We start from the raw sequence: 19,865 nt of genomic DNA, 5'->3' as shown, positions 1-19,865 counted from the left end.
GCAAAAATCAGAGTTTTTCTATACTGCTTTTGTAGGACGCTGTAAACTAAAAATGTCTACAAATAGTATATTTCACCACGTATTTTAAAAGTGGAAAATTTGTTCTAAAAAATATTTAATGACATTGGTGAATTTACCTATGCTATTTGTTTACAAAAATGGCTATTTATATGAAAAAGTAATTGTCAAAAACCTAATAAATCCAAACAGACATCAAAGAACTTTTTTGCACTAGCCCCACAGCTGCGTAAGTAGCTCAAAGGCTCTTTTCCTAAGCCAGCCTCTGCCCTGGGCAGCAGGAGAAGATATTCTGAGACTCTCCTGCTTCCTCCTTAGTCTGCAGGCAGGTAGGTAAGAAAAGCTTGGTTTCAGCTCCACAGCCTGCCCTGCTGTAAGTCATGGATGGCTAGCACACTAAATGATGCACAGTGTGGCTGGCACAGACCGAGTGCCACCAAGGAGGGAACAGAAGGCAGATTGAAATTCTTTGTGCCACAATCTGCTTCTCTGCTGCTCCTGGTACAACTCACTGCCTCTCACTGAGTCAGACCACAAAGCGACAGTAAAAGCACAGTCAACAGATTTTTCTTTTTTTAATCAAGTATGAAACAGTGCCTCCTTCACCAGACCACGTAATGTCAACTCTGAAAGAGCAGCATTCCTTTTAGTTCGGGTTTGAAAATCTGGTGATTTATGGTCCCAGCAAATTTCTATCACAAAAAAGCAACCAACCAAAAAAAAAAAAAAAAACAACAAAACAAATCAACAACCAAAAAAACCCCAAACAAACAAACAAACAAACAAAAAACAACCAACCCAAAAACAACCAACAACAAAAAAAAAAAACAAACAAAAAAAAACAAACCAAAAAACAGGGCAGGGAGGGGGAAGAAAGAAATTTAAAGCAGTTTCTGAGAGTCTGTCATATTAATCACAGAACAGTAGATCTATTAGTGTTAGGAAACAACCATCTTCACCCATAAAGCTGCTGAACCAGTATAATTAGTTACACAGATCACTCTTGAATACAATATACTTTTGTTTATCGTATAAATACAATATGCTTACAGATTCTCATAGTAGCAATTAATTAAATGTATCTTACCCTGCGAAACAAATTCAACATCATCATAATTTTCTTCATTCTCTGGGCTTCTGTAAGTATGAAAAAGTGGGCATGTGAAACCTATGAAGATGGTTTTATGATTACATTTTCATACACCATTTTTCTGGTGCTTTTTATAATCTATTTTATACAAAGCCTGAACAGTCTATTGAGCCCTATATCCTACTTAAGTACACACTAGATTTTCTAAATTGGTCTCCCTGACTGTGACTCAGTGTTTCAGATGGGCCCACCTTTATCCTGAGTAAAAACCATCAAGTGAGATGAAGGCACTCAGATACAATGAAGATGAACGTGGTATGAAAAATATAATAGGCAGATGAGCTGACTGAATGGAAAGATCTGTTGGGCTTTTTAACTTTTTTTGCAGGTGCAGGCTTTTTACACACAATGCAAAAGGACAATGCCAGACTTTTGCTCAATGTTAAATATAGCTCTGAGACTTTGACTTGTTGGGGCTTAAAGTCTAAACTACAGACAAGAGAAACAATGGTGTAAGGTTAGGCCAGGTAAAATGTCTCCAGTGCTCTTAGATTTTAAATGTTCTCCAAATGAGAGAATAAAGAAATTGAATTGAGAATATAACTAATAATATCAGCAACTTTTAACTTTATAATGCCTTGTAACAGCTGAAAGAAAACAAGGCTGCCAGTCATCATCGAAGAGGTAAAATCAAAGAAAGGACTTGAAATCAGAATGGGATGTTCTAAAATTGGCTTGATGGGAAAGCATGGAGACAGGTGAAAGCAAAGGTGTCAGCACCCAGACACACATTTTCAGCAGATAAGACTTCACAGGGCACACAGGAATGGGAGAACAGACAAGGCATCTGGAGGTACATTTCACAAGTCTCTGAAGACAAACTTGGCTCCCATGCCTTGGTAAAGAGGATGATATTCAGGATGGCTACTGCAGGTGCTGTGGCTGTGAGGCAGGACTAATGCTGTGACACAGCACTGAGTTGGACATGTCTCTCTCACTCTCCCTGCCTGCTGTTTGATGCTCTTTGCAGTACCTGCTGGCCAGAGAGCAGCTCATTATTCAGGCTCAGCTTGATTCTGGTCAGTTTTGATGCTGGATTCAAGTACTTATAACGGTGTCAGCTGAGGTTCCGCTTTTGTACGCAGCTCTTCAAAGAAGGATAAAGAAAGGAGCCCCATATCAACAGAGGCTTCTCAGGGTTATCACGCAAGGCCACTACACCGCCTCAGTGCAGTTTCACAAGCAGTGCTGAGCTCAGTTCCTCCAGCTTGCAAAGCTGCTTCCTGGGGTATTGACTCATAGACCTGACCCTCCTTTCCCTCTTTGCCCAGAAAAATTCAGGGAAAACCTTCAGCTATTGATGAAACTGATTTTCTATCAGTGTTTAAAGTCTTTGGATCGTTCTGGAGTAAAAAACCAGTCTGTTCCCTTCTCACTTCCCTCACCCACAAGGCAAAAAAGTGTTGTTACAGATAAGAAAATTCAGGGAAACAACTGAATAGATGGAGGGTTCAAACTAATAAAAGCTAATTCTAAACAGGCCAGGTATAGGGTGGGATAAGGCAAGTAGTGTGAGACAGCCCTCTCTCAGAAACCTGGAATTCCTGCAGCCTTCACCTGCTGCTGCAGGAGGAAAGTGATAGGCAGAGAAAGGTGAGAAAATAAAGCCCTTGTGCTTATGTTCACTCACATTGTTTCAGAGCTGGGCTTGATGTTTCTGGGAGGCAGACTGGGAGCTGCTGGCACCTGCAGTGATGGGTGAGAGGCTGGTGGAGGAGGTGGCAACTGCACAGCAGAGTGTGATGGAGCTATTGGTAGGGCAAGTGCTGCTGAAGAAGGTGTTTTCTGTTTCAAACCTTCATTTTTAGGATCTGAAATAAAGCAGAAAAGACTGAATTTATCAGGAAAACAGCTGAGTAAGGAACCTTGCTGTGTTCAATGAAGTTTTGGCTAAAATACCAGTACTGCACACACCCCAGAGAAAGTATATTTTGTTGAACCGGCTCTTAAATATTTTTGTTGCATTATCTTACCAGAGTAGATGGGAAGAGACTGCATTCAATAATGTTTTGCCCGTACAAGGCCTTGAAAATGTCTTTGCCAAGACATGAACAAGACACAAAAACATCAAAGTTCATCCAATATATTAGCACCTGTGTTTTAAAACTAAATTATAATTTAATTCCACAATTTGCTTGAAAAGACCAACTGCAGAGTTTCATGTGAGCACTGATGCAGTCTTGCTGAGTTTTTGTTGCTCAAAGAGTTTTATGGGAGGGAATGAGAGACGAAAACATATTTTGGCATTTATTAAGAGAGGTTCAGGTCTCTGAACATCTTCAAATACGTTTTTAATGTAAGTTGTAAAAGTCTGGACTTCATTTTCTAGCAAGCTCAGACTAGAAAAGTGGCAGTTTGAGAAGCTGCAGAGAAGCTACACCCTCAAGAGACATGTGTAGCCTTAAAAAAATGACAGTGCTGTGCACCAGGCACAGAAGCCACAATTACACAAGCGAGCTGGTGTGCATGTGTGCGGCACTGAATTCATGCCCCCTGCACAAGCCACAGCCAAACCATACCAACCATTTCTCTGAGGGTTCATTTTGAGAGAACTTATTCTACACAAGCAAATTAAGTCACTGTTTGGATGCCATGATGTTTTTGAAGTATCATTTGTTTTGAAGTACCAGTGGATTAAAAGCTACCCAAAAAGAATTCTCCCCAGCTGCATGGACACAAATCCAAGAAAATCCAAGGAAGAGGAGAACAGAAGGGAAAAGCACAGAGTTCTGTTAAAATCAATTAGAGCTGAGAAGAAACCCCTTGTCTTCTGGCAATTTTCTTTAAGTTCACACCTGTGAGAGATTAAAATCTTGTCAAGCAAAGGAGATGTTCACTACACTGAAAAAAGGTGTCTCAAACACAGAACAATGACAAATATTTACTAAAGTTTAATATCAAGACTGAAAGTTGCAAGAAGCTATTGGAAGGGCTTTTTTAGCTTCTTGGGTGTCTGGAATTCTGTCCTCGGGATTGACAGGAAAAGGGGTATTGATAACTTTTAGATGGACCTTTCCATATCTCACATGGAAAGTAAAGTGAAATTATCAAGTTGACAGTTTTTCTGCTAACTACCAAACAACTCAAAAATGTGTGGATATATTTTTCTTCATGGATGCTTGGACCACCTTGTCAACATACATATGAACAACAGTGCGTTTTAAACCTGTTAAGTTCCTCCATTTCTTAAACAACAAAGTACCCATAGACCCAACACTGATGATTACACATGTGACTTCTTCTGTGGTTTTTGTTAAGAAACATTCATCCTGCAAAAGAAGATCCTTACAGTTTAAGATATGCCAAGATTAAATTTGTGCCACTTATCTTTTTATCCTTTTATTCAAAAATATAGCCCAAAAATCAAGTGAAATAATCCTTCCTCTTAGTACTGAGGAGGCTACAGCAGGGTTAATGTGTGCCAGCTGGAGAGTACCCAAAGGAGAATAGCAAGAATGAGCTCTAGAAAACATGAACTCCTGAATATATTGAACAAATGGTGGTTGTTTGGGGAAACATGGTAAGATTGGGGAAGAACAAAATGAATGACCTAAGTCTCTGGTAGTGAAGAAAGGGATAATTTATATTTTCCCCCTTCTTTTCCACAGTGAAGAGACAATAAGTCATGTGTTTAAAGGCCAGCAACATTGTTGGGTGGCACTTTCGAATAGTGAAAGTGAAATTTCCACGCCTGAGCTCCATGTTGAAGAAGTAGGATAAAGTTATGGGATGAATGAATTCTAGTACAGTTGTTCTTACCCTATACATAGGGATGGATATCAACATAGTGACAAACAACTTCTTTATATCCCTTCCAATTCAATGCTGACATCCTTTGATTGCTGTGCTGTGCGTTACATCACATTTGAAATATTTGCTGCTACATTGAGCTCTACAGCTAGAGATATACTAAAGTAACATTTTGGCTAAAATGTGTCTTTCAGTTGTTTGAGGGGTGTTGACAAGAGAAAGATACTACAGTGTTTTTGTAGTGGTACTTGTTTCTTTAAGTTTGCTCACTATTAAAACCTGCATCTTACTGTTTTCTAAGTTCCTCAGGCTTCAGGTTCTATTACTTTTATTTTTACCTTTGCACACAGGATCAAAAGCCTTTTTTTTACCACTGTTTTATACCTATAATGTATTGACACCACTGAAATTAATATATCACTCAGATTTCTTTTCAGTGACTTTAGACTCACCATTTTTTCCCCATGTAGCAATTAATTTGTAGCTATTTCTGTTATCTCTCCAACCTTTCCAATACTTTAAAAAATCTGGCACTGGAATTCTACACAGCATGCACTTGTCTGCCACATGTAGAGATGAAAATTGCAAGTCATTCTTCATCTGGCCATAACTCTACTGATTGCATCCAGGGGGTTTCAGTATTTTCTCCAATTGTCATCCCTCCTCCTGTTTTGGAAGTGCAGACTCCTGACTAATGCCCATGAGCAAAAAGTTTTTATTCAAAAACTTTGTAGCTCTATGAATATTCCTTAAGGGTAAAACTCCAAGAATTAAGAGTTACAAGCTGATAACCCTTATGCATTATACTCGTGTCTCATCATAGTCCTTACCCAATTGCCATGTTGCTTACCACTAGATTTTTTTCTCCAAAGCATTACACTACCTTGTTTTGCAGGTATGGTTTACATTTCTTCAATATACATGTACAATTGCATTTGAATAAAAGCAAACTTTGCTTAAATGAGCCAAGGTTACACAGGACTGTGCTCTTGTTGTAGCTGTGTATCTGTGGACTATATGTTAGCTTTTAATTCTTCACAGTCTTTATTCATCCACAAACTTTACCAACTATAATTTCTCATTTTTTAAAAACCCCTGATAAAGATAAATACCACTGACAACATGTATCTGCAGCTGAATTCTAGATTCTAATCAAAGAAAACAACCAAAAAGGAGTCTGGTTTTTTGTTTGGTTGGTTGGTTTTGTTTAGTTGTTCTTTTGTTTTGTTTTCATGAAAGCCATGTTAATTGGCACTAATGATACTCTCAAATTTATTTTTGTGTTTTAATGGGGAATCCTGTATCAGTTTTTCTGTGGTTATATCTATGTTGCCCTAATACAATGTGGTGTATGCATATGAACAACATGCATATGAACATTATGTCATCATATTTTATTACTTCTTGAGATAAGTTTGTAGGGCTAAGGTAAAAATTCTTCCCAAGTCTCTGTGCATAATACTTCTTTCATCTGATGTCTCTCAAGAGCCAAATCTAAGCTATAGGAAACTGAGTCAGGGAAGGACACCACATGCATTTTAGATTAAGTGCTTATTTTTAAGTATAAAGGTTGAACAACCTGTCCTTTTTAATTTTGTAGTTTGCTATAATCTAACACTAACTAAATGATCATTGTATTAATGGAAGTACTGCTTTTTTATTTTTGAACTATCAGAACTGACTCCTCTCAGCCTTTAGAGTTGTAATTAGCTTAATTAGCTACACTTATGACCGAGATTGATGTAGGAGTAAAAGATGCTAATTCTAATACTGAAAATAGTGCAATGAGTTGGGTAGGGAAGTGACATGCTGAAAACCTGTTTGGAAAAAAAAGGTGTTATAATCAGGCCTGCTGAGCCAAAGCTATCATAACATTTCAATAGTGTGTTTTTTGCTGTTTTAATGCAGCACTTTATTTTGACTCCAGTTCCTTTTTTTCTTTTTTTTTTTTTTAATTTGGGACATGGTACTATAAAAACATGGAAAAGCTCTGTGGAGGTAGTGGAACAGCAGTCAGCTGCCAAGACTCAGATCAAGAAATCAAGCTGAAACTACATCCTGGCTTCACATGCACCTGCAGCACTCTCATCACAGTAAACAGTGTTAAGGGAGGTCACTGTGTGGCAAGTTTGACAGCTAACACCTCAGTTTCCAAATAGCCTCTTCTCTCTTCTTAGGATTCTCAGTTTTTATCACATGTTGTGCTGCACTGAATAAACAGAGGCAGAAGCTGAAGCTCTTCAAAAAGAAACAAAAGAACAGATGGAAAGGGACTGCAGCTGTATAGAGAAGCTTGCCATAAAAACTGTCCACAGAATGTCTCAAATATCCCATTACACTGCTGCATGTGGCATTAAACTTCTTTAATCATGCCCAGATCCTCAGCACTTACAGTACAACTGTGCACAGAACTCTGCAAAAATGTTTCTTCTGTTCTTGGAGAACCTTCTCAAACAACTTCCATATGGGCAGTGGCCAAAAGGTCACTTACATTCTTGGGAGTGTCTGTTTATCAGGAAGTGAAGGACACTAAGGCTGTCTTGATGAAATACTTGTGACTTTGACCACTGATACATCTTTGGTAGCCAGTATGACATCTAGAGAAAGATCTCATCTTCCCTTCATGTCCAGATATTCTGTGTTCAACAGCAGAAGAAATCAACCTGCATATAAGAGTACTCTATAATTTCTATGCCACTCCCATGTGAACTCAAAGAGAAATTAGAAGTCCAGCTATTTTGGAACCTGTGAATTCTATGTGGGCAAAAGCATTCAGGGCAGAATGAGAAAAAGCCATTCTCAACCTACTAAAGTGCTGTCCTGAGATGCTAATACCTTAAGTATGTTGCAAAATGAAGGGAAGTTCTAGCACTGCTCAGAGTCCATAGTGGAGTACACCTGGAACAAGCACTAGTTGGTGGGATGGTAATCTTATGGGAACCAGTCCTTTGGTCACAGATGGTTCTCTGTTTTTCAAAATTGTGAAATGAATTGGACTCATGTGCAAGGGTGATTTTGGCTCCAGTAATAATAAAGCTTAAATGACATGTCTCTATTTATCACCTCCCTAAATACCAGGATATCTCAGTGTTTGGGTGAGAGATTGGCACACAGAAGAAGGTGAATATCCAATCATCAACCTAAACAGAACAGAAGCTGTCAAAGGGAAAAAGTCCCCCATATTTTTTAGCACACACACCCACAAGTTCTACATCCATTGGCTGAAGATACAAACCTGGCTGTTCAATCCAATCAGTATTGCAATAGAATGTGTTTATTTGGCACAAAGCTTTTAACTGGCAGCAATGACACATAATAATTTTGATAATCCCCCTTGAAGCAGGAAAATATTCTGTTCTAGCAGAGGGTGGTCTGGCTTCAGTTATTCATACTTTTCTCATCTTTGGCTGGTCTGCAGCAGCAATATATACCTGCTCTCAAAGCCTTAGAAATCCCAGTTAGCTCAGAACAGCTGTGTTGATCTTATCAGCAACACAGTCTCTTGCAAATGCAATAGCCTGGCCTCCAGTCTCCTAACAGTCCCAACTTAACTACAAAGACTGAACTCTTTATGATGTTTAAGGTATCAGGCTGTAGCATCCAGCCTATCCATTGCCTCAATCCAGAAATTTCTGGTTCAAGATTGCATCCTAAATAAATCTGGAACTGAACAGCAATGCATAGCACTAGTTTGCTCTCATCATACATACTTCACCAAAAATACACAGCATAAATACATATACATGTGTAAGAAAATCTGTTCCATAATAATGCAGTCTCTTGCACATGCGAGGGAAAAACTGATTCTTGACTTCGCATCCTAAAACCACATCTTCTTTCTTTAGCCTAGAGTGTGGCATTTGGTGAGACCTTATTCCCTTTGACCCCTGATGCAGGGGGACTGGTAGCTCCTGGTGTGGTGTAGATTCCTGCTTTTAGTAATGTTGAGAAAACCTGACAATGAGCATGTACTACAAGGAAACGTCAAATATTCTGCAGGAAAAAATGCTTGTAATTTTAAAATACTTAGTGAATTTTTATAGCTATCATCATAAAATGACTTCAGGATTTTTGAAGCAGTTACACATCAGAAAGACTTGCATTTTGAAAGAATCCTTTTATAAAGCAAAATGCTTTTGGGCTACTCTGCAAAGCCAACGTGCTTTTCAGTTTTACTGCAAAGCACTTCACCACTTCTACATGCCAGGCCTGGGAAGCTTTCTGGGTTTTACAGAGGGTTAAATAAGAACCTGCAACAACATCTCCAGCAGCTGATCAGCCACTTCCTACTTCATTTGTAATGTGCAGAGAGCTGTGCTCTGCTTCCCTAACCACATTTTCGTTTAGATACAAACCATGGTTTCAGGTTTCACTATTATGCTGCTTTGGAGCTGCTCAAAGTGAGCAGGTAAACTTACAACAGAGCTGAAACTCAGTGCCTTTGATTATGCTTTTGTTACACATACTATAGCAACAAAGTTCTGTTGCAACACTGCTCACACCTTGAAAACAAAGAGCACAGAAAGTTTCTGGTTGCTGCTCTCCTTGAGTCCAGACCCTACTTTTAAAAATGCCTAGGCACAATCCTTTATGAATGTTCTTTTCTTTTATTCTCCTCATCTCTCCTGATTCTCCTCAAAGTTAGGTGGTTAAGCTCCTTTTTTTCTCCTGTGTGCAAACAAAATTACATCCCAAATGGGTGGAATTTCAGACAAAGGGAAAAGGGGAAAATGAAGACCTAAGTCTGCATACTTTCTCAGATCACTTTGCTGATGGTTGCTCACACATCATGAAAAAGATGATCAAAGCAGGAGGAGAATTTGTCCTTTTTTAAGCAAAACTTCTTGTTACTGGTAAGTAAGGCTTTATAAAGGGAAGACCTTGTAAAATCATGGCTCAGGTCTGTCACTTCGGCTAAGTAGAAAAGGACTCTGGGAAAGAGACACAGCTGAATTAGGGGTAGAAAAACATGTTTTATAACCATCAGGTGTTCACATCGTGGTGTATGGTGGTTGGTTGAATTATGTTTGCTATGCTTTAAAACTATGTAACTGATAACTGGCTAACTGCTTAAAAATACCAGGTTTTTGGAATAAAGCAGCTCTCCTTTGCACGTGCCTGGGGACTCTACGTCACTATGGACCCTCACCCACAACTTCTCATTGGTCTCAACTGGAAAATCTTTCCACAACACATTCACAGACTACCTTAAGGGCATTTCACACAACATTTAAAACCTATTCCATCCCTTATGTTCTCAAAACTGTCATAGAGTTGACATATTAAGTCCTAGACTCCATACCTGGTAGTGGACTTTTCCCATTCCAGGTACGTAGAGACAAGCAGATGAAGAATATACAGCACATGAAAGTGAGCATCTAAATTTACATTTAAGGTTGATGGCTGAAAAATATTAAGCATGCACATAGTCTGACTCCCAAAAGAAAGCTCACAGTTTCACCCAAAGTATTTCAGTGTGTAAAAGTTTACAGGACTGAGCCTTGTGGTGACTAAATATGAGGTTAGATATTACTAGTTCTTCACCTGAGCAGTGCTGACTGGCATAAGGAAAGTGATTTCCAACTGCAGATGTGTTATCATAGACAGAAGCCTATCCTTATCTAAAGGGGAACATAAAATTAATTCCCAATTGAACTGCAGTGAAACTTTTCATTTGTCTGATAAAAAGCCTTAATGACTACTTCTGATTTTAATAAAAAATATTTATAAACCTGCGTCAATTAATTTTATGTTGCATGGTATTATTTCACATGCAAGAACAAAAATTGAAAACATTCAGAAATGGAGTACATGTAAGATAGCAATAATTTAAAACTAATCTTTTGTAATTCATTTATATTTGAAAGAGAAGGCAAAAGACAATGTGTACAATGATGCAAAGGCAAGCAAAAGAAAACTTACTGGAAAAATTTTCTTAAATGCGACTATTTCCCAAAATAAAATAATGACAAAGGGTTTTATAATTTTATACCTGTTTTTCAATGTGAAAAATAATTACATCATACACAGCATGGTATATAAAAATAATTTTCATAAAAAATTCCCATGCAACAAAGTCTTGCATTTGGATAGTGGAAGTCTGCAGATTTTCTCTTCAGAATCTGCAGACAAGGAACATCATTGTTCCAAATGCACATATCTGAGGAGGGTTCAATTTCAAGAGGAAACCAATGACCTCAGGAATGTTCTTCATTAAAATGAACCTTTTAGAATAAAAACAACTGTTAGATACAATTTCCAAATCTTCCTAACAGCTTTACTATGAAATGCTTGGGGGTTTTTTTGTCTCTATTAATACTGAATATTTATTGTAGCATTTAAGATCAAAACTTTTAAGAATGACCTGAAAGTTTTCTATATATGAACTATAAAGAACTATGATTTTTTAAATATATTTTTCTATAATGAACTGTATTAATTTGTGCTGTGTTACCCATTTAATACTACCAAATGATGAAGATTCAGTAAGAGCATTTTTCCCTGTGAGTCAAAAAAGGTCTAAAAAATTAAAAGATTAAAATGCTTGCACCTGTAGGGCACAGATTGTTTCACATTCAAACATTATACATGCTGCATAGGTTTTACCTCTGTGAGCTGCTAAGGAAATATTAAAAGAGTACGGAGAAATTAGGACTTTCAGCTCAGAGAGAAATTTCAGTACATATCAAACTTCAAATACGGGAATTATATGCTAATCATTATTGTAATTACAAGTAAACAGACTACAAAGCATTGTTTTTGATCTAGACACCTTTAGGGTTCAAGATGCATTCTCCAGTAATGGTATCAGCAACATGTCCAGAACTCCATCACCACAGTACCTTTGTGTATTGGGGAAAAGGGGATCTTTTCCAACTTGACCATAAAGCTGTCTGTAAAGTAATGTGATTTGCTGGATACACTCCCTTGCTAAAAATAGTTGTAAAGTAGGCTTTAAGCAAAGTATGTGTCAACTTGAAGAATGGGAAACTTTCAGCCTGTTCTTATAATTTTTATCAATCTCTAAATTTTTAGATATGCTCTGTGTTCACATTATTTTCTGGAATCTAGACAGGTTTCAGAACACTTGAAACTTTGGTACAGCAGAGATGCTTTCGTATTGTGACCCATATAATGCAACCATATGATGAAGGTGCATAAGTAGGTGTTTCTTCTTGTGAATCAAAACAGGTGTACAAAATAACAAGATTTCAGAAATTAAATTAAGGAAATATTACTAAGCAGAAAGAATTACTCAGTTCCATCAGTTTTGCTTTTTTTTCTTTAGTAGCTTCCTTTCTGTCACCTTCCATGACAAACTCATGGCTGTTCTTCAGCCTTATGAATTTTCCTTTCTAACTACCGTTCTTAGCACTTCAAAAGGCTGCTGTTGTATAGAGTGTAATCCTCAAGACACTGTGTTAAATCTGTCCAGCACAGACCGTGTTGGAAGGTGGGCAACGGTTTCAAGTAAAGCATAACAGGTCATGTGCTTCATTCAGTCCTTTGCAGAGCTCCAGACAGATTGTATGAACATGTTGTATACTTTGATTTAAAAGCCATTCAAACTACGTGTCAAACCTCTTACCAAAATTAACAGGTTCACTGTCATGGTTTCTCTTCTGTGTCCGAAATTTTGCATCTTAGATTCTGAAGCCTCCACTCAGGAATGGTTATAGCTGACTCAATGGGACTTAGCTCCAGGAACAACTCTAGAATTCATGTATAGACTGTAACAAGTATATACATGAGAAAAATAGTTTTCTGTGCCTCCATCCCGTGATACAAACAACCCATATCTTACTGTTAATTTACTAGAATCAGATAATCTTGAAGGGAACAAGTGCACATAAGCCCTAACAAACAAAATTTGAGATATATAGGGGTATATCTTCTGCCAGTTGCAGAAGCTTTGACAATGCACAACGGAGAGCTGTCTTCTGATGCTAAATGGATACAATTTATTCCTTTAAAAATAAAAATATACTCTAAGACATTTGGAAAATGTTGCAGACAGTTGTAGCTACGGAAATAATCAAGTACAATGAGTTTAAATATTAATTTGCAATAGATTTTGTGTACTTTTGCTTCCTTATGCACAAAAGCAGAAAGTTGCACTCAGAGCAATTCCTGCAAGGAAACACTCAATGTTGATTTATCTGTTTTCTTACGCAGATAACTAACTAACTAACTAACTAACTAAGAGAGAGAAATAACCGTCTCATCCATATTTCTGTCAGGATGGTTGAATTGATTTTTAAATTGCAGTGATTTATCTTTTTCAATGCTGTAAGCCATACTAGCAGTTTAATTTACAGTTTTGACACATATTTTAGGAGAATTATGTGGCAAATCCTTGACCTTTGAAGGTAATGCTGCAAAAACTCCAGAGTGGCAGGGTTTTCCTCCATAGCCTTAATATTCTTTGCTGTGGAAGCTCTTAAAAATTCTGAAGAATTTTCTCCCTGACTGAAGCAGACTGACAGTCATGTGCCCACTTCTTGTTCACTGAAAAACTGAAGCCCCAGTGTTAATTGTTCGTGAGTTGTGCAGAGGTATGGAGAGCACTGGGGGTCTCAGCCTCCATCTGACTTTGTGTGTGTGGCCACCTGTACCTGTATGATCCCACTACACTCTGTGCAGTTCTCCTTGGAAAGCAACACTACAGTTGCGGCCTCACGTGGAAAGCTGTCAGCAAAACTACTTGGTTTCTCTTCTTTTTTTCTAACACCTTGGGTGTTTATTATCAAACAATATAGTTGGTATTGTTTTCTGGAGACTGAAAACACATGCGTCTCATTGATTCTTAGCTGACATAAATATGATCCCTCAGGGAAAATTGCTGTAAATGGGGCATAACACAGGAATTTACTATTCTGCCATGTATTCGCAAGCCCAGACAGGAATTTCTTAAAGACTGCCTTCACTGGAAATAGGAGCACTTCAATAGTCAGACTTTCCTAACAAAGACATTTGTATCTACAGAAGTTTTATCGTGAAGTTTTTCAGGACTAGGTGAAAATTTCTAATCCACAGCAAGGCCAACAGCAAACTAACATCCCTTAATATTCATGCAGGCATGGTGGATGATTTAAATCCTTCTCCCACACAAAACTGAGACTGCTGTGTCAAAACTAAGTCCTTCTGCCTCTAACATTTAATGTCATGTCATGCCCAATGAATACTTGTTTTCAAAAACCAGTAAAACAGGTTTCATGGGCAAGGATAACAACCAAAGAAAAAGGGGTGAATTGATACCTCTGAGAAGGCAGAGCTCAAACTCCTGTTTTAAATTGGGCAGTACAAGGTTTTCTGTAATGCAGGCCCAAGCTCCTAACACAAATGTAAAAACCACTATGAGTGGAGGTTTCCTCTTCTCAAAGGACAATGCAAAGCCTAACTTTTGCCCTATTTCAGACCAAAGGTTAGATCTCAGAAAGCTTTGTTGCATGGAAAAATTATTTTCATTTGCTTTTTCTTTATATTCAGCACCTGGATCACAGCAACAAATTAAGCAACCATGGCAATCTTCTGTTGATCAGGACACAGTAACGAGCAGGAAGAATCTGTGCTGCGGTGTCTTCCTGACATGACTTTGATTCTTGAAATGACAGTTAAGAAAAAAAATACAGTTCAGTTTAACGACCCTTCCAAACCAAGTAGATTTTATTTATGCTCCAAGAAACACATCAGCAATGAATAACTGTTGAGCTGAAAAGGAGTTCAGGATTCACTCTAGAACACCTTGTCTGTCCACCAGAACTGTTCTGTGTAGACTTCTGGCCACAAAGAAATGAGCTGCATTAATTAAAGCCAAACAGAACATCAAGATCTACATGCCAGCTCTGGGGGGAAAGGCTGAAGTTCAGGGACACTATGAACAGCTTCTCATGGATATGGTCCCTAAATCTTTCAGTCTTGACCTGCCCCTATGACTGAGAAGACCGTGTCTGATCCTTCATTTCTACTTAGTTGTGTGTGAGTTTTGCAACATATTTGGAAAACCACCTGTGCCACCATGCTGGGCATCTCCATCCTTCTTAGCTCATGTTCCCATGACTCATCAAGGTGGTGGCTGTTCTTACCCCTGGTTAGTGACGACTGGACACCCTGCTTCTCGGAAAAAATTCTGATGTTATTCTTACAGCCCTGCTCACAGTGTTAATTTAAAATGCACAGGATAAATACTTCTTATGCTCAGTTTTAAAAAGAGGTGAAAAAAAATGCTTTGCGTCGATAACTGAATGGGAGCCAGAAAAAAAATCTGAAAAAGACAACGAGCAGAACAAGAAATAAAAATTCCTCCATTAATTACTTAATTAAAAAATGTATTTTAAAAAATTGTCATTTTCTGTGTTCCCAGCCTTTTTCAGGACTTCTCAAAGTTTTAACTAGCAGAGCTCTTACTCTTCTTATTTAACCAAAACTTTTACTGGTGTAGTTGGCTGAAAATGCTGCCTTTCTATATTGAGATTGTATATGGGCGTATTTATTTTAAAGACATACACAAATTTGCCCATTTGAGGATCTTGGCCTGATCTTGGATTTGTGAGAACATTTCCTTAACTGTAGGGTAACAAAGGAAAGCCAGAATACAGCAGCTGAAAAAAAAGTACATTTTTTATTACTGATACACTCCTAATATTTGAGTGGAATAAATAATAACACAACATATAGTTGCATGCAGACTTTGTGTTTTTAGTGAGGTTTTTTTGTCTTGAGAGAAATCAGCTCTGAGCTTTTTCATCCTGCCATAGCCCCTCTGAACTTCTTTGGCCTCAGGAAGAGCAACCTTATGTGTATTCAGAACTGCTGAAACACAAGCCATGATGTATTCTAGACACAGAAGGTACAAGGAAAAATTATGTATCAACTAAATCACATGAATTTACCTGATGTACCACACATGCACAGCATGGAGTTAGAGCATCCACTGTCAGCTACTTTAGAGCTCTGAATCGCACCATTGGGCATCCCCCTTTCTCACCAACTACGCTGAAAACTGAATAATCTAAGTTTGATCTGTTTAATTAAATCAGGACTTAAATGTCTGTTGAGAAAATACTCCCTGACACAAGTTATAGCTGCATCTGAGTAGTTTTGAGAAACAGATGAACCCAGTACCATCAACATTCATCCTGTACTTTATTGCTGAGGGATAGAGAACATAATTTTAATTTCTGTCCCGTATGCAAGAGACACAAGCCTAAGTTAAAGCTCTAAGGGGTTTTCTGATGCACATGTGTCGTGTTATTTCCGAACAGAAGAGGAGATTCCATCTGAAATTGAACTGGTACTAAATGCATCAAAAAGCTAAGGAAGCAAAACAGAGTGGACTTACTATTTTTTTGGTGGCTCTTCCGGAACTTTCCCAGGTGCACAACGGGGGGTCTGCTTGGCTTCTGTGGGGGCTGGCCCAGCTTGAACACTGAGGGCAAGGTTTTCCGCTTGGGCATTTTAGAACTCCTGTCCTCATCCTCTTTATCTTGTGGTTCACCTGATGGTCTTTCTGTAGCAAGTGCTGTATTCATCTTATGGAATTTATGAGAAGAACCTGATTCTTCCTGGATGATTTTGTTGAGGAAGATGTTCTTGGCAGCACTCATTCCCTTTTCTTCAGTGTTTTCCTCCACAGTTTTGGGGGTTCCTTTTGATAAGCTGGACCTGTGGCCAGTAGGCTTCAGAGTTATTTTAGGAAAATGACTGCCTGCAGCTTCTGCAGCAGAGTTACTATTTTCACCCATTTCCTTTGCTTCTGGGAGTGCGTGTGTATTTGTTCTAGGTCCTGACAGTCTTTGCAGAAAACCACTTTTATTAGAAGTGTCTTCATTCTGAGATACCTCATTGTTTAGAGAAGGCTTCTGTGCAAGAGGTGGTTTAGAAACAGGAGGCTTGGGCTCATTTTCTTGTGTTGCAGACCTTAATTTTTCCTTAACTACAGCTACTTTTGAAAATTGTGGTTTTGCCTCACTCTCCTGTGGTGCAAAATTTAAATTTGGTTTTGGTCCCAGAGAATTTTTTTCTTTATCAGGAGGAGAAAGGAACTTGTTCCACGCAGGTTTTGGGTTCAAAGGCTTTGGGTCTTCTCTTGATGGGTCACTGGTTTTGATAGAGAATTTAGTGCATGCAGTTTTTTCATCATTTCCTCTGTTAGTGGGCTGAAGCTGAACACCAAACCTTTGTGCCACTGGGTTCAAATGTGGTGGGTTTGGATCTTTCTCTGTTTTGTCATCACTTGAAGGCTTGACTCCCAGAGGAGGCTTAGGCTGAACAGGTTTTTGAAGGGTACTGGGTCCTGGAGAACATACTGCATATCCTTTACTTGCAAATTTCTCAAGTACTGCTTTCCTTGTCTGTATTCCTGTAGGGACATCTTGTCTTGGCATTTTGATGGGTCGACTGTTTGATGTATCCTCTGTGTCTCTGTTACCGCCCTCAAATTTCTCCATGAGTAACTTCACACGTGGCTTGCAACTCTATAAACATAAAGAAGAGAAAAAGAAAGGGCAGCAGTGGGTAAGTCCTGTTGCAATGTTCTCAAATACTGTACTTTAAAGAGTTTCCTGGTCTGAGGCTTTAGTACTGCTGATTGGCTGAGGAGGTGTTACAGCTCATCTTCCTGTAGGGTTAAGAGAAGCTGAGCATTTTGTTGTATCCTTGTAGCGTTTATACAATATTTTAAAATTTTCATTCAAGTACTGCCTTTCAGGTGCTGCAGGTCTTTTTGGGCATATTATAATTTCTGTTTACTTCTGGAATTGTGAACTGGACACATAATAAATGTAAGAAAATATGTATAACTTTAAAATCAACACACCTAAAAATTTGACTGTCCTGTGATGAGAAGCATAGGTTACTGGAACCTGGAAGAATGTACCCAGATTTGTGTTATTCCTGCTAACTCTTGGGAGAACTACAAGTTCCTTTGTGAAAACAGAAATTCTTCTGGTTGGTGTATGTGTGTGCCAATTTTTCTTTCCTTTCTCAGCAGTTTTCTTACTTGCCGTTCCCCCCACCCTCACTTTGTCCCTGTTTCTATTCTCCATTTTTTATCTGAATAAAACTGTGCATGTGTGGACAGCAAAGGACAATATGTGAAGTAAAACTGAAAGAAATGACAATCAATACCCCCAGATATTGTTAAAAAGAAGTCTTTAAAAAAAAGAAGTTGAGCAATTCCAAGAGAATAAAACCCAGCTTCATTCAAAAATAGATGTTTTAATTGGTCAGCCCAATTCAATAACTTACAGGAACAGTCTTAATAGGAACTGAACCCAAAAATTCAGGAAAAATAAAACACATCACAGTGCAGGATGGGAGCAAAAGGCAGTGAGTTGGTCCCACTCACTGGGCAGGGGCCACCTTTGGGTACCAGGAATGCTCTGGAGCAAGGAGTCCTCTCCCAGCTGACAGTGGCAGCAGGGGTGCAGCTATGGCAGATATATTACTACATCCAATTCACAAGTAGGACCTGGATTTCCTGTGTGAGTTAAAATGTAAAACTTATGATATAAAGCAGGAATGTTATAACTAGGAAGAGTTCTGAACCATCTGTTTATAAACAAAGGAGTATTGCTACAAAGCATAATAAATTGGTGTTTGAAAAAAAATTAGAGGTTTAAGAATGAACTGTGTCTTCACTCAGCGAGTGTTCAGCGAGTCTTCAGTGAATTTTTTTTTTTTTTAACTTCAATAACAAGAGCTTCTCAATTGGGCTTTTGCTCCTTTTGCCTTCTGTTTGATGGTATCTCATTACAGAAACAGCCTGCTATGCTGGAGTAGTTATATGCCTGAAACTTCTGCAACTTAAAGGTAACTAGCCCAATCTGTCAGCATTGCCGAGAAATTCAATCTTTCCAAACTGATTGTGTTGAGCTACAAATTACTCACATTAAATGCAGCCAAAACAAGACAGACATAATGAAAACTTTTACCCAGAGAACCACATTGTTGGGTGTTTTTGCACATACAGAGGAAGTACACATTTACTATGGAGATTATCAGGGTTAAGCCATCTACTGCTGTTTGATGCACATGCACTCACACATACACACACAAGTACATTGCAGAGGTACATATATGTATCATTAATCATTCGAGACTTGTCCCACAATACCTCACAAGGCACTGATTTTACCCATTTAGAGAGTTTAGCCAACTGCAACGCCAGAGAGAATAACAAAGCCTTTCATCTCTGACCTCTTTTGACTTAGTACTAATTAATGATTTTTTTTAAGGTCTGTAACAAAATTTAGACCACCACAGATACCGTAATTATAGCTTACGTCTGAAGTCTTCAGAGCTTCTAAGTTAAGATTTGATCAGCTGCTTGGCCAACTCAGCAGCTCATTTCTTTTGAAAGTCATAGCAACAAATTGATTCCTTTTCCACTTTTTCTATTTGAAATACAAGAAAACGTACTGTGCAAATGACAATACTTTTTATGAGCAACAGCCATTCAGCATGTAGACCTTTAGCAAACTGGGAATGTGGCTTTGAAGAAAATTTTATTATTATGATATATGGTTTCTGAGAAGTTTTCTACATTTGCAATAGCAAGATTACATGAATTACACGAATTATATTCATACATGCTTTCAAATGCACTGAACCATTCATTACTGCCATATTAGGAGTGTCAATGGATTTTTTAAAATAAATTTCTTCCCAACATTGTGAATAAACCTCGCCCTAGTCATGCATACTTACAAGCTCAGCAAGAGTAAAAGGCTCCTGGACATGTGGAAGAGTTTACAATCAACAATAAAACCTCTTTCATTTACTTAACTTGAATAGTAAGTGGTAAAGGTAATAGTAAGAATCAAAACAGAGTAAGAAACTTGGTGAAATCTTTCTGCTTCTCTTTAATGTGCATCACTAATGTCTGCCTTCATAAGTGTCATGTTAGAAATCATATTGTAGATTCTAATGCACAGCCTGACTGGTC

The 19,865-nt window shown here is 38.2% G+C and overlaps 1 protein-coding gene across 1 annotated transcript in view; it reads right to left on the bottom strand.

The window, feature by feature from the left end:
* FYB1 (FYN binding protein 1) overlaps window positions 1-17,367 on the bottom strand; it is a gene marked incomplete at its 5' end in the record, with an annotated part of 38,925 nt that extends 21,558 nt beyond the window's left edge. Inside the window, 3 exon segments of the mRNA XM_082301829.1 lie at window positions 1,106-1,155; window positions 2,799-2,979; window positions 16,260-17,367. Coding sequence (XP_082157955.1) covers window positions 1,106-1,155; window positions 2,799-2,979; window positions 16,260-17,367 — 1,339 coding nt within the window.
* Between the last annotated feature and the right edge of the window lie 2,498 nt (window positions 17,368-19,865).

The sequence above is a fragment of the Coloeus monedula genome, assembly GCF_965178545.1.
Source record: "Coloeus monedula genome assembly, chromosome: Z".
Classification (NCBI taxonomy): Eukaryota; Metazoa; Chordata; class Aves; order Passeriformes; family Corvidae; genus Coloeus; species Coloeus monedula.
Note: the sequence above shows the minus strand (reverse complement) of the source record. Positions and strands in the feature narration are given on the sequence as shown.